Below are 14,076 nucleotides of genomic sequence, written 5' to 3' on the forward strand. Positions count from 1 at the left end.
TAAACAGTTTCCACAAGCTAATTGTTTTGACATCAGCAAAGGAAAAGGAGGTCTACTCTTGTACCCGAGGGAGCAAACTACAGTAAGACAGGTGGAGAGGAAAGTGAACAGGGGACTGGGTGACGACGAAGGACAGAGATGAGCAGGTGAACCCCTGACACGCACACACACCCTGTGTGTCGGTGAGCCAGTGCGGCTGGTTGTAGTGCTCTGACGCACTGAGAGCTGTGTTGAGGAAGACCAGGATGAGCACGAGCCAATAGAATGTCACCGATTTCACCGCCTTGCGACATGTCCTCCGGACGCCACGGTTCCAGCGCCGCAGAGTGCGACTGAGGACGCACACGTACACAGCACACGTGCACAGCACACGCTGCTTAATAAAACTGAGTGTAAACTGAAACCAATGCAAAACTAAATTGAACAGAAAAATGATAGCATAGATAATAAATTAAGACCATGATAATGCTATTTACAGTCTTCAGTTAAGGAAACTAAACAGAACCATAGCAGCATTTGGACAGGGTCGGGTGTTAGTGACTCTCCATGCAGGATGTGCGGTTCATAGGGAAAGTTATAACACAGATTGTCTGGGAACACACACTAATCCAGTTACAGAAACATTTGGGTCAATTCACTTCGAGTCCCTGAGGAAAGCTTTACAACTGTGATTCCTCTGTTATCACATGTCTCCTCTCATTGACTTTGACGCTAACATAAGTAAAGGACATTAACATGCCACTGAACTGGGGACCCTTATACTCACCAGCAAGCTTTTTTCATTATGTAAGCGCTAAGGACAACACAGAACAGGTAAAATAAAACAGAAAAAGTGAGATCAAAGACAAGTAGACAAAAAGACAAAAGGCTTGAGTGAACTGCATATAATGCTGCACTGTGAATTTAAGGGAGTATAGACACTGTAGGATGACAAACAGCAAGACAAACATTACACTGTTGACGTGTGACAAATATCTAATGAACACAAAAATCCATACGATTATTCTTAAACGTTTAGGGATACAACATGTGAGCGTATGTGTTTGAGTGCATGTGTTTGCGGTGTGTGTATATAGGTTTTACCAGCAAGCAGCACAACAGTCAGTGTGCTCTTCTTCTATATTTTCTGTGTTTTCAGAGCCTGTTTCACTCGCTGGAAGACTGGCTACAGAGACGGAACAACATAAACAGAGAGAGAGAGAACGTGACAGATAGGAGACATGGTGAGCCACAGAGACATGGTGAGAAAGACAGAGAGAGAGAGAGAGAGAATTTCCAATGTGAGCCACACACTGGCACAGTTTTGGAAGAAAAAAGCAATCCATCTGAAACAGGTCATGCCATCTACTGCAAATCAAATAGAGGACGAGGCCTAGATGTGATTTTGCACAATTAGATGTAACAAAACCAAGGAGCGCTATATTTAGCAGTTAGGCGGAGCTCTCGACACGGCTACCTCTGATTGGCCGTACCGTGGGTTTCATTTGAGTGACTGAACCAGCTGAACTTCCCCCGCTTTTTGTCAGACAGGTCACCCAAGGTCACACCTGAAGGAAGAGAGCAGGAGTGTTACTGAGAGGGCAAAGAACTCCTGCAACAGGAATGTTCTCAAATCCGTAGCGGTCTGTAACTGCGCTGATGATGATGTAATACAGGGGCAATTTCAGAGATATAGTTGCTGACATTTTCTAATTTGAAAACATTTAAAAAATTTTTGCAAAGTTCTAGCCAGTTTTAGTTCTTGTGTGACAGTTATGTAATGTGCTCCCTATTTTTTGCAGATTGTGATAAACAGAGAGGGGAGGGGACACAGAGAGGGGAGGGGACACAGAGAGGGGAGGGGATACAGAGAGGGGAGGGAACACAGAAAGAAGGAAGGGGACGCAGAGAGGGGAGGGTACAGAGAGGGGAGGGGACAGAGACAGAAGGGAGGGGATACAGAGAGGGGAGGGGACAGAGAGGGGAGGGGATTGAGAGAGGGGAGGGGACACAGAGAGGGGAGGGGACACAGAGAGGGGAGGGGATACAGAGAGGGGAGGGGACAGAGAGGGGAGGGGATACAGAGAGGGGAGGGGACACAGAGAGGGGAGGGGATTGAGAGAGGGGAGGGGACAGAGAGGGGAGGGGATTGAGAGAGGGGAGGGGACACCGAGAGGGGAGGGGATTGAGAGAGGGGAGGGGACAGAGAGGGGAGGGGATTGAGAGAGGGGAGGGGACAGAGAGGGGAGGGGATTGAGAGAGGGGAGGGCACACAGAGGTGGGGGGAACCACAGGACAGGGTGGAGCGGGAGCTGGTTTCGGGACAGCCGCAGCGCTCACGTCTGTTTCTGTCCTCGTCACACTCGTCAATCTCCTCGGCCTGCGTGATCCAGTCCATGTAGCCACACAGGTCCTGTTCCAGCTGCTGCTTCTCCCGAAGCTTTTGGAAATCTCCTCGCGCTTTAGCCTTCTCTCGCTCCTTAGAGAATTCGCTACACACACAAACACAAAGACAGTAGTTGTGAATGGACACACACAAAAAGCATGGCTCCTTAGACAGCCACTCAAGCATACAGACATGCTCGGGCACATTCCCTTGTCTCCAGTTTGGCATTTCAGAGTGACTTTGCATACCGGACTAGACTCAGCACTTCATACAGTAACACCTGAACATCCTCACTGATGAACTCCAGTCAACCTACCTAGCTCTCCTTTTCTCAAACAACAACACATCAGTGCAAGACCACACACACACACACACACACACACACACACACACACACACACACACACGGGTCTGCCCCACTTACCCACTCAGCACACCCAATACAAGGTTGAGGACGAAGAAGGATCCAAAGATGACCAGACTTACAAAGTACACCCAGGGCAGCTCGAAACCAATGGCATCATTCATCTGACCAAAACAAAACACACATACACACACACACACACACACACAATGACTCAGAAGAGACTATGAACTTCTCTGACCAATAACCAATACCAATTAGACCGTCCAAAGAGCCGTGCCCCTTAACCGTGTAACTGGAAACAAACACTGAGCTTCAGAAGGGAGATAGCTGCTCACCCAGTAGAGCACGTCAGTCCAGCCTTCCATGGTAATGCACTGGAACACAGTCAGCATGGCAAAGAAGAAGTTGTCGAAGTTAGTGATGCCGCCGTTTGGTCCCACCCACTTTCCCCGGCACTCTGAGCCATTGATGATGCACTGACGTCCATGTCCAGCAAATGCGCAAGGCACAGGGTCATCATCAGCAAACTCATCTGTGGCAGAGCGAGAGAGAGAAAGAGTGGGCAATTACATGCACACATGCATACCTCCTCTAAACTGACAAGAAAGGCCTGTTACTAAAAGCCAGTCAGTAGCTTGTCCTGAAAGTCATATTATCTTAACAGACCTTGAATAATAGTTCAAGATCTGTGTGGAAAATATGTTGCCACTTCATTTGCAAAGCTGTGCTGAGAGTGTGTGCATGTGTGTGTGCCTGTATGTGTGAGTGTGGCTAGTGACCTGTGCCAAGAGAGTATGTGCCAAGGGTCATGAAGACATCCATAGTGCAAAAGCAAATTAGAATCCAGTGCACTCTTTGGATGCAGCTGGAGGATTTGGACTTTGAGGACAACCTGGCTCTTCTGTCCTGCACCCCTCAACAGATACAGGAGAAGACCAGCACGGATGCAGGAAGCACAGCACCATGGGCCTCAACACCCATAAGAGAGAGAACAAGAGCTTGAAGATCAAAAGGCCAAACACCAAAAGAGTTGGGGAACTTCACCTTGGAAGCATTTTTGATATGAAAGGTGGAGCGGACACTGATGATAAAGTACGGACTAGCAAAGGACATATGGATATCAACTGACATGAACATCAAGACCAAGATCAGGATCTTCAACACAAGCCTGTCTTACTTCATGGAGCGGAGACTTGGAGAACCATTGTCACAACCATGAGGAGAATCCAGATTTTCATCAACACTTGCATCATAAGGATTCTCTGAACTGGCTGGCCCGAAACCATTAGCAGCCAAGAACTTTGGCAGCGTACAAAGCTTCAACCAGTGGAGGACAAAATACTCCAGACACTGGGAATGGATTGGTGGGGGGCCAATCCATTCCCAGTGTCTTTTGAGTATTTTCCAAAAACCTGCTTTCTGCATTACACGACAAGCCCTCACCTGGAACCCACAAGGGAAGAGAAATCGAGGCCAACCACAAAAAATAGCTGGTGCTACGACATAGAAGCAGACATGGAGATGGGATCCACCTGGAGTAAAGTTAAGAGACTGACCCAGGACCAGGCTGCCTGGAGAGCTGTAGCTGGCTTCTTCCCCAGAAGGGCGCAAAGGAGAGCAAGAGACCCAAGAGCATACGTGTGTGTGTGTGTGTGTGTGTGTGTGTGTGTGTGTGTGTGTGTGTATGTGTGAGTGTGCTTAGTGACCTGTGCCGCTAATGTAGCATGTCTTGTGCATGCGACCGATGAAGAGCTCCAGGCCAATGATGGCATAGATGATAATGACGAAGAGCACCAGCAGGGATATATGCAGCAGAGGAACCATAGCCTTCATTATGGAGTTCAACACGATCTGCAGACCTACAGATGAAGAGACGGAGGGGTGTGAAACACACACACACGCACGCACACAAACCATCAGCGGAATATTCAGACTAACCCCAGACCGGAAAAAAGGAATTGTTTTTCCATAGACAATTTAGATGCAATTGCGTGTTATTTGAGAGCTATTTGTCGTGAATGCTCTGATCTTTCAGTTTACTGCATAATAACAGGGCCTGGCGCTGCCGTGATGACTCAGCCCCCTACGGAGCTGTTAAGCGCATCCGGAGGCTGGACTTATCATGGCTCAAACTTAGTCATGCTGCTGAGCTACAGCCACTGAATGGGACAGAAAAAAGACACAAAACACTGCTGCCATAAGCGATACTGCTCCACCACCAAGGTTGACTGGCCTTTTTTCCTTAACACATACTTTGCACTAGTAGCATACCAGAGGCGAACAGCTACACTCTTGTAAAAGAAGAAGTTTGGGAAGATTGTTGAAAATAACTGATGTGATTCATTTGGACCCTGAGTGCTTGGTGATTTACAGTATGATCATGGAGAAAAAAATTGCTTTGATTCATCTTCTGTATGTAAACACAGCCAAAGATAACACATGCATACATATAGACAGGCAGATCCCTGTGTGCAAATACATATGCGTGCACACACACACACACACACACACACACACACACACACACACACACACACACACACACACACACACACACACACACACACAGAGACACACAGGCTCACTGGGTACTCCTGAGACGAGTCTGAGGGGTCGTAGCACTCGGAATGCCCTGAGGGCTTTCACATCCAGGCCTCCAGGCTTCCCCGGCATGTGATGTGATTCTCCAGGCTTATAGGTCATAGTCTCCAACACCACACTAAACAACCTACAACACACACACACACAGGCATTACATACACAGCAGCATGAACGGACCGTAAGTGTACATGCGGATGAACGTCAGGACAATGCTCTTCCTTTCAGAAGTTTGGACCCTTTTGCAGAGCTGCTTGGTAGAGCACCTGTTCGGAATGGCTTCGCAGAGCGATTCCTCCAGACCCTACCATGGTGCGTGGGGGTGGGGGTGTTAATAGTGAGGCAGTACTCTGTGCACAGGTTTGTAGGCTAGTGTGACCTCGTGAGCAGGAGATACCGGCACTCAGTAATCAGCTGTCGGCCCCATCCGTCACGCCCGGACCGAGCAATTCCGGATGGCATTCCACCCCTGTGTGCTGTTTCACTGACACTGCCCCCCTAAGATTTGAGCATTGTAGCACTGCAGAACTGCAGAGAAGTGCACGCACAAGCCAGTGTGGCATGGACTGTAAGAAGATATTTCACTGACGCCAACAGTAACCGGGCACACACACACAAACCTGAGTGAAGAGCCAAGACTGTCTATGTCAGATTAAGAGACAACTGGAGATAGGAGGAAAAAAGAAACAACAGGAATGATAGAGAGGGAATGAGATATATTTCTCTCTCTTTATGCATATATATATATATATATTTAATATTTATATAAGCAAGAGAGAAAGAGAAAGTGATTATATAGATAGATAGATAGATAGATAGATAGATAGATAGATAGATAGATAGATAGATAGATAGATAGATAGAGCGAGAGAGAGATAACACAAGGGAGAAAGAGTGAAAGTTATATATATGTATATATATATAACTATATATATAAAACTACATATATATAAAACTATATATATATATATAACTAGATATATAAAACTATATATATATATAAAACAATATATATTAAACTATATATATATATATATATAGCTATAATTTGTTCTTTTAGCAATAGTATAATGACCATATATAATAAATTTTCGCTTTATTAAGATATAAACAGAAAATACAGGAAATCATACATACAAAACACAATTTTCAGAACAAAATGGCTTCTACGGGCTTCTACAGACTGTACCATTCTATTCAGGTTCCATTGCACTTATGTTTATCGAGAACCAGGTTCCTGCTATCATTCAAGTGTAAGGGGAGGTCACACTATATACCTGCCACTGTAGCCTATAGAAGGTGTTAATACTGCATACAAATTTCCTTTATTTCTAATAAAAAGACTGAGACAAAATTATATATTGTCATTACCATTGTTAAAACAGCAAATCTAATGGTAGTCTAAGACCTTTGCACAGTACTATATATAGTACTGGGGGGGTGGGGGGGTGGCCAGATAATACAGGATTGAAAGAGAGAGATGTGGAGGAAGGGTGGAGAGAGAAGGAAGAAGAGGACCTAGAGGAAAGCAGGCAACGGCAGGACGAAAGGCGTCGGATAAATCACGGTGATAGCCAAGGAGTGCGACTCCAGGGTGTGAACAGAATACAGGGAGGCCTTAAATGAATAGGTAGCATGCATCTGCGCCCACGCCCTGGCAGGCCCGGGCGGTCAGAGAGTACCCCACTATGACGATGACAAAGTCGAGCAGGTTCCAGCCGTTTCGGATGTAGGAGCTGGGGTGCATGACCAGACCGTAGGCCAGGATCTTCAGGAAGGTCTCCATGGTGAAGATGATCAGGAAGATGTACTCCACCTGCTCCTGTGGACATGCGTGATGGAGGTGGTGTCAGAGATGCTGTCCGCACGCCATTACACTGAGGCTCTAAAATAAAGTGGTGTTTGAAAGCAGAGTGGAGATGTTTATTACTCTTAGGGGGCTGAGGGGAGAAAAAGGTGTAAATGTTTGTGTGTACCTGAATACATGCTGGCACCTGGGAAAGAAATGTATGTACCTGCTTGTTTGTGAGTGCTTGTGTGTGTGTGTGTGTGTGTGTGTGTGTGTGTGTGTGTGTGAGAGAGAGAGAGAGAGAGAGAGAGAGAGAGCAGGGCCCAGCTCCTGTGGGTGTTTACACTTGCAGTGGTACCATATAGCAGTGTCCAGTAAAGTAGAGAGGGAGTGAATCAGAGAGTGTGAGAGAGAGAGAGAGAGAGAGAGAGAGAGAGAGAGAGAGAGAGAAGATGGAGAGAGAGTTTGTGTGTGTGAGAGCGAGCATGAGTGTGTGTGGGGGGGCAGTCTTGAGCAGGCCTACTGGACTTTAAAATTGGGAAATGGAATTTCAAATGAGCATTTCAAGGGATTACTAATCTTTCATCACCATCCCCATCAGCTCTTTCTCTCTCTCTCTCTCTCTCTCTCTCTCTCTCTCTCTCTCTCTCTCTCTCTCTACTTTGTTCTGCCTGGCCAAATTGGCAGACAAAAGCAGTCCACACAGTTGCTGCTGTAGACCAGCTTGCCAGTGTATACACAGAGAGAAACCTGTGCGCACATGAATATACACATGCATGCAGGCACACATCACACAATAGTTTTTACTTTTCTGTTGATTTTTGGGGTTTTGTTGTTTTTTATATAAAATGACTTTCTGTGCACGAGGCACATCACATGCTCTAAAAAACAGTTGCTTGTAGATTTTGATTGTATTTTCCTATGCAGTATTGCGGCAAGTGAAATGTATAGTATATTTTTTAAATTAAATGAAAAGGCGCCACCCTTTATTTTAGAGTCTAGTGCTGAAGGGGTTCCAGACATCCAAGAAATTATTATTTAATCAACATTAATGACATCAGCAACACCGCCAAGCTGGCAGACCTTAGAGTTGTACTGTCTGGAGAGCCTTCTTTCAAAACATATTTGCAAAAAGCACTAACGAAAATGAAAAACTGAAAAACCTGCACCCAGCAATCTTACACCCACAGGCTGGTTAATATTGGATTATCACATGGGTCACATAGAAAGTAGGCATGCAATAGAAGTTTGAATATTTAAATATTAATCCAATATTTTAAAAATAGGAGTATGAATATTTGAATATTAATTAAATATGTAAAAGACACAATTTTAAATATTCAATCATTCAGTCAAGCAATCGCACTGGCTAGATCTTTGCGCAGGGCCTGTAGAATTACAGCCCCGTGATAGCGCCAACACACCTCCACACCGTCATCTGCAAACCACTGCATGTCCTCAGTCTTCCAACAGAATACTTATTACTACTTATAACTCCAATGACCAGGTGCATTGTGGCAATAGCCAGTAGGTTTTGCTTAGAGAATGTTGTAGATCATTTAGTTTAGTTGGCTCAGCTGTACAGCAGTTGCTTGGTGTGAGTAGGCCATTTGGTGTGGTGATAACACAGTAATATCATGGCAGTGCAGGATATTAAACAATAAGAGATACAGAAGGTTAAAGTAGGGGATGAATTAACTCAGTTTGTATGAGAGCACAGTAACACACACACACACACACACACACACACACACACACACTGATTAACCATCCCTTCCCCTCTGCACCTGGACTCTTGGATATGGCTTTAAGCATCCAATCAGAAGTGAAGTATGTATGAGAGAGAGAGAGAGAGAATGATGGTGTGATGGGGGAGGGAAATGAGAGAGAGGAAAGCAGCGTAAGCTGCTTATCAGGACCAAGAACATGTAGAGCAGCCAAACGAACAGGCAGTCACAATCCCCTCCCCTCTCTGGCTCCCTCCTACCAAAACCACTCTCTCCATAATGGTCTTCTCTACCTCTTGTGTGTGGCACAGGGAGACCAGATGAGGGGAAAAAAAAATGCAAACATCGAAAACACTCAGAATGCAGCAGCAGCCTTTGCTACTAAAGACAAGGATTACGGTGTTGGGTCTTTTGGTGTGACTGTTTCCTGTTTCCGAGGAGGGATCCCCAAATAGGGTGTGCACTGTTGACCTAGACTTAGTCGTAGTCCTAGTCCTAGTACTGGTGTCACTCTCCTGGTAAATAGCGTTGTGCATTTTGGCAAGGCACTCAACTTGGCCTCCCTGTCTCCCTCGCACCTCCTACAATCTGGGATAACCAAAAGTTCTGTTTCGAAAAGGACCAGGGCCGCTCTAATTCTATTACATAAATCTCCACAGGTTGAGGCAGTTCATCAGCGACATTACTGATAACATACTGAGCCAATAAGAACTGACGTAATCTGATCCAGTTGGACGCCGCCCCTGCGTGTGCTCCAGACAGCACTGCTGCTGCGGTGAGCCTCGCTGTGTCTGTCAGGCATCCGCATGCGAGCTGCACCACTCCTATAAAAAGGTGCAGCGGCTCCGGTGGACTCCAGCGAGAAGGCTAGGCCCACAGCGCCGCTGTCCAGGGTCCTGACCGCACTGTCTGCATGCAGCATCGTTAGACTCCATTCCCTTTAGTTTTCTTGGTCTTTGGCTTTCTCGCACGAGCCCAGGGGGATTCCCCTGGCACACGATGTGCTGTACTGCTTGATTCGCCAAGCGTGGTAGCTGTGCTATGCTCCCATGCCATCAAATCAGTCTGGAAAGCTTCCTTCAATTGTTGTAAGGCATGGGAGCTTTTTTATCCATATTCTGGATGGGAAACATACTCTGGATGAGTGAGTTCTAAAGGGGAGATATGCTAATCCCTGCTGAGCAATGATTCTCACAGGCCGTTTTTAATCTGTGGATTCTACTTGGTGTCTTTTCCATGTCGGACTTGAGGACGTGGAGTGCATCGAGCTCTGCACCCTTTGCAAGTGGCAGTTCATGTAGCTGATGCTGGCTCACTAATGCTCAAACAGGAAGGTGTGTTCCTTTAAGACTGACCACCAGCAAAATATCCCACTGCAGCCATAGAGACAGGAACCATGACAACCAGTGATACTCACAGCCCATAGACGCATCATAGCAATATGAGAACAACATAGGGGAGGGGAATAAGTAAAAATAACTTTATTTATTGACAATCTGAGAGATTATGATCTATATATGAGAAAAGGCAATGGGGATACTATGTGTTAGTAGTCTTGCCTTTACAACAGGATTAAACCAGTGACTGAATTACTGGCAAGAAAGCAAAGCCATTCCTTAACTGCATAAACAGTATCTACAAATACCCATATGGGCCGTGCCCATTGCTGTCAGATAATGATGGAGGGTTATGGAATCCTATACATTTAAAAGAGTGTTGCAGGGTTGGAATTAACCTGTGCTTGAACTGAACAGCCTACAGCCTTAAAGCCTCAGCTCCTTCCCAGCGTGTGTGTGTGTGTGTGTGTGTGTGTGTGTGTGTGTGTGTGTGTGTGTGTGTGTGTGTTTGTGTGTGTGTGTGTGATGGGGGAGGGAAATGAGAGAGAGTCATGTACTGCAGGATTTTCACATGGTAGTCAAGTAAAAAAAAAAGTGCCCACAGATTTACCATAATTCATTCAGATTTACCATAATTCATTCAGATTTACCATAATTCATGATTTTCAGAAAATACATGATTAGTTTTACATACCTTACATACCTTACAAATATTATTTGATACTATTTCTTATTCAATCTCACACATTTGTAATTGTCATTGTCTACTATAAAAACCAAATGAAAACATTTTAGATTATTCTGCTCTGGCCACAGTTTGTATTGTATCAACTCTGAACTAACAGTGAACTTTGGTAATAAACTTCAGCATATGGGCAAAACAACACAGAGGGTATTATAGTCTGTGTCAAAAATTACATGAATGCCTTGCACGCACACACACACACACACACACACACACACACACACACACATTCACATGCATGTCTTTTCAAACACAGGAAAACAAGCTCAAAGAAGTGACACCTGAGATCTCAGCCCTATTGTCCTTGGCACTCTCCCAACATGACATGACTGAGTAACGACTGGTATCTCTCTCTCTCTCTCTCTCTCTCTCTCTCTCTCTCTCTCTCTCTCTCTCTCTCTCTCTCTCTCTTTTTTCCTTTTTTTCCTGCAAACCACAAATGAGGAGCTCCTAACTGCTGTACAGTAAAGTGTTTTATAGCGTTTAACTGTAGGAAGCGAGATTACATTTAATATACTTCTAACAAATTATGAGATGTATTTTCCATAAATCTTTAGTCAGAGTATAAAATATTCTTATCAGCAACTTGAGTAGGATCCCATTTGTTCTAGAACAACAACTGTGCAGATCCACATGCAGATCCATGTAAGGACAAAATCACATACTCTGACCGTCTACTCCAGCAGCTCCTAGTTCCTATATTGTCTGGCGTTCTTATCTGCAAATAAACGATGAAGGAGTACAACAAAAACACCAAATGTTTTATTAGTACCACTTAACTACATTATAGCTCATCCATGTGAGCAGCTCCTCAGCCCAGCTGTTCCACACATATTAGTTCTGGGAATTATCTTGGGCTTTTATCGCTAGTACTCACCAGGTCGTGGTTAGTAGCATTGGAGTCATCCTCAGGAAAAGGCTTGGACACTCCCAGAGCCACACAATTAGCGAAGATAGCCAGAAGGATAAACACATCAAAAGGTCTGAACAGTAGGGTCAAGGCAGCAGTGCATCTTCAATGTTTTCTAAAACAAAAACGTTATCTTTAGACTTTGTAAACAGATGCCAAATTAGTAGATGTTACCCCTGTCTGCTGACCAGAGACCTGCTTGATTTCTAATTTTGTAAAGAACAAGATTAAGACCAACTTGTTCCTGGATCAGCACTTCTTAGCCATCTTTAAGTCTATGGCCTATTAATCCACATTACTAAACATGTGACAGATGGGGAAAAGTCATGTGTGGTATCATGGGCTTGTTTCCTGAACTAAAGAAGATTTTACATTTTGTGAAATCATCTTTGCCCAGAGTCTGACCAACTAGTCCATGGTTCTTCACCAAAAACAAACAAGCATTTCTTGTGTAAAATAACAAATCTTTCTGGACCTTTCCACTTCACGGGCCTGCCTTTGATCCAGACTCTCAGTCCTCACACCTGCATCTACATTAGTATCAATTTAGTTTCTGCATAACTCGCCTAGGTTCCACCTTACAATCAATAACAACATAAGCCTGGCACTTAAGAGAACGCAGCCCTGTTCTTAGTGAGGTAGCAGTGGTGGTGTGGTGAAGGATACTTCCACTCCACAATGGAGAGCGCTGCCCGTCGGATAGGGTTGTTCAGCCTGAGGCAGAAGAGGGCCCGGGGCGCCCGCTGTGATTGGCTGGAGCCCTGGGCCTGCTTCTTGGCGTTCTGGCTCTTCTTCCTCTGCGCCGCAGTGGAGCTGGTGGTGGAGTTGAGCGTGTCCGTGCGATTCATCCTGCACCTACCGCCCGCCGTCTTGTCGCCCACCTCTTCTTCCTCCTCCTCCTCTTCATCGTCATCATCCTCCTCTTCCCCACCTGCTCCGCCACCCCCTGCTTCTTTGGAGTACGTACTGCCTGAGGAGAGTGTGTGTGTGGGGGGGTGTCTTTGGGGTTAGCCAACTCACCATACTGCCTCGGTCTTTCACCATTAAGCAGTAACAGCCCCAGAGTTCAGGCTCGATGACCGAAAGCACAAGCTGACATATTTCCCATGCTGTCATATGAGGACCCACTCGAGACAGCTTTCACCTCATATCAATTTACCACGGGCACTACATCCCACTGGTACACACAATTAACTACTTCATCTGCCTTACAGTCACTTACTTTCACTCGTCTTCGAAGCAGTGGTTACCCTACTGACCACTGGGAAAAAAAGATCATTCGTACTGCTGCACGATGCAGCTAAGACAGAACAAAGTGGAAGTTATTAGGCATGGTGGCTCAGGGCAATGTGGGAGCCTACTGACAGCATGGAGTGCTTATCAGATACTGCATCTGATGGGGAGAGGAGTCCTCCAGTAGCTGAGCAGAGGAGAGATGTGACAGCTATGACCTATTTCCCCATGCGAGCAAAGTGAACGTGAACAGCCGAAAAGGATCCTGGGACAAAGGTTTATAGGCACTCTGGTACCTGTGGACTCATGTGGCTAGCTGTCGGCTTACAACTAGTCTAGCTAATAGAGAGAGTGAGAGAAGAGAGAGAGAGAGAGAGAGAGAGAGAAAGACGGAGAGAGAGTATGAGAGTGAGATCAACTGAGAGGGACCAGACAAAGAGAGAGTACTGACTGTAGTAACTAATTATAACTTCATTATTAGCTACCATGCCGCCAGCACCGGACTATAGGGAGATCTTATCAGCGAAAGATAGCGTTATGCTCTGCGGCTTTCAATAAGCTGCTAAATGAACAAGAGGGAGGAAGAAATCAACTTGTGCTGGAGTTTCATCAGGCCGGCTATCAGCATGCCTGCCGTACTCTGACAGAGACCCATTTGAGAACCATTTAGGTCTAAATGCAAACCGGCCAATTAATCTAACATGCTATTAAATGAGTCTCAGAAGCGCTGGGAGCACGTAATGCCACTAGGGTTAGGAATGTATGCTGCACTAGGCTGCACAGGCAGACAGGGTGCACTCATAATGTTAGGACCAAACCTCTAGAATGTTCTCCAAAGCTCTAAAATGTTCTTGATAAAGAGCAATATCTCACTTTGTAGCCCTGTTGGACCAACTTTCCTGACCTTTAGTTGTCTTACGAATATTTGGCAGTATCTTATTGGGTTGAAAAATCTTATGTGAGTGTCCCGCAAATCAAAATCCTTAAAACATACTGCATTGCTGC

The 14,076-nt window shown here is 45.4% G+C and overlaps 1 protein-coding gene across 5 annotated transcripts in view; it reads right to left on the minus strand.

Annotated features, from left to right (window-relative positions):
- cacna1fb (calcium channel, voltage-dependent, L type, alpha 1F subunit) overlaps positions 1-14,076 on the minus strand; it is a 43,433-nt gene that overhangs the window by 26,863 nt on the left and 2,494 nt on the right. For 3 of the 5 annotated variants that reach the window (XM_081708002.1, XM_035521976.2, XM_081708003.1), the window contains 12 exons: positions 12,505-12,808; positions 11,806-11,911; positions 7,013-7,152; positions 5,318-5,460; positions 4,439-4,591; positions 3,068-3,264; positions 2,790-2,893; positions 2,320-2,471; positions 1,473-1,547; positions 1,084-1,165; positions 767-793; positions 172-332 (listed from right to left, as the gene is read on the minus strand). In XM_081708002.1, coding sequence (XP_081564128.1) covers positions 172-332; positions 767-793; positions 1,084-1,165; positions 1,473-1,547; positions 2,320-2,471; positions 2,790-2,893; positions 3,068-3,264; positions 4,439-4,591; positions 5,318-5,460; positions 7,013-7,152; positions 11,806-11,911; positions 12,505-12,808 — 1,644 coding nt within the window. Of the gene's footprint in view, positions 1-171; positions 333-766; positions 794-1,083; positions 1,166-1,472; positions 1,548-2,319; positions 2,472-2,789; positions 2,894-3,067; positions 3,265-4,438; positions 4,592-5,317; positions 5,461-7,012; positions 7,216-11,805; positions 11,912-12,504; positions 12,809-14,076 lie in introns of those variants that run through there. The other 2 variants (XM_081708004.1, XM_081708005.1) reach the window with 2 other exon arrangements.

This window comes from Electrophorus electricus, chromosome 25 (genome assembly GCF_041902795.1).
Source record: "Electrophorus electricus isolate QZ-2024a chromosome 25, ASM4190279v1, whole genome shotgun sequence".
In the NCBI taxonomy this organism is placed as follows: Eukaryota; Metazoa; Chordata; class Actinopteri; order Gymnotiformes; family Gymnotidae; genus Electrophorus; species Electrophorus electricus.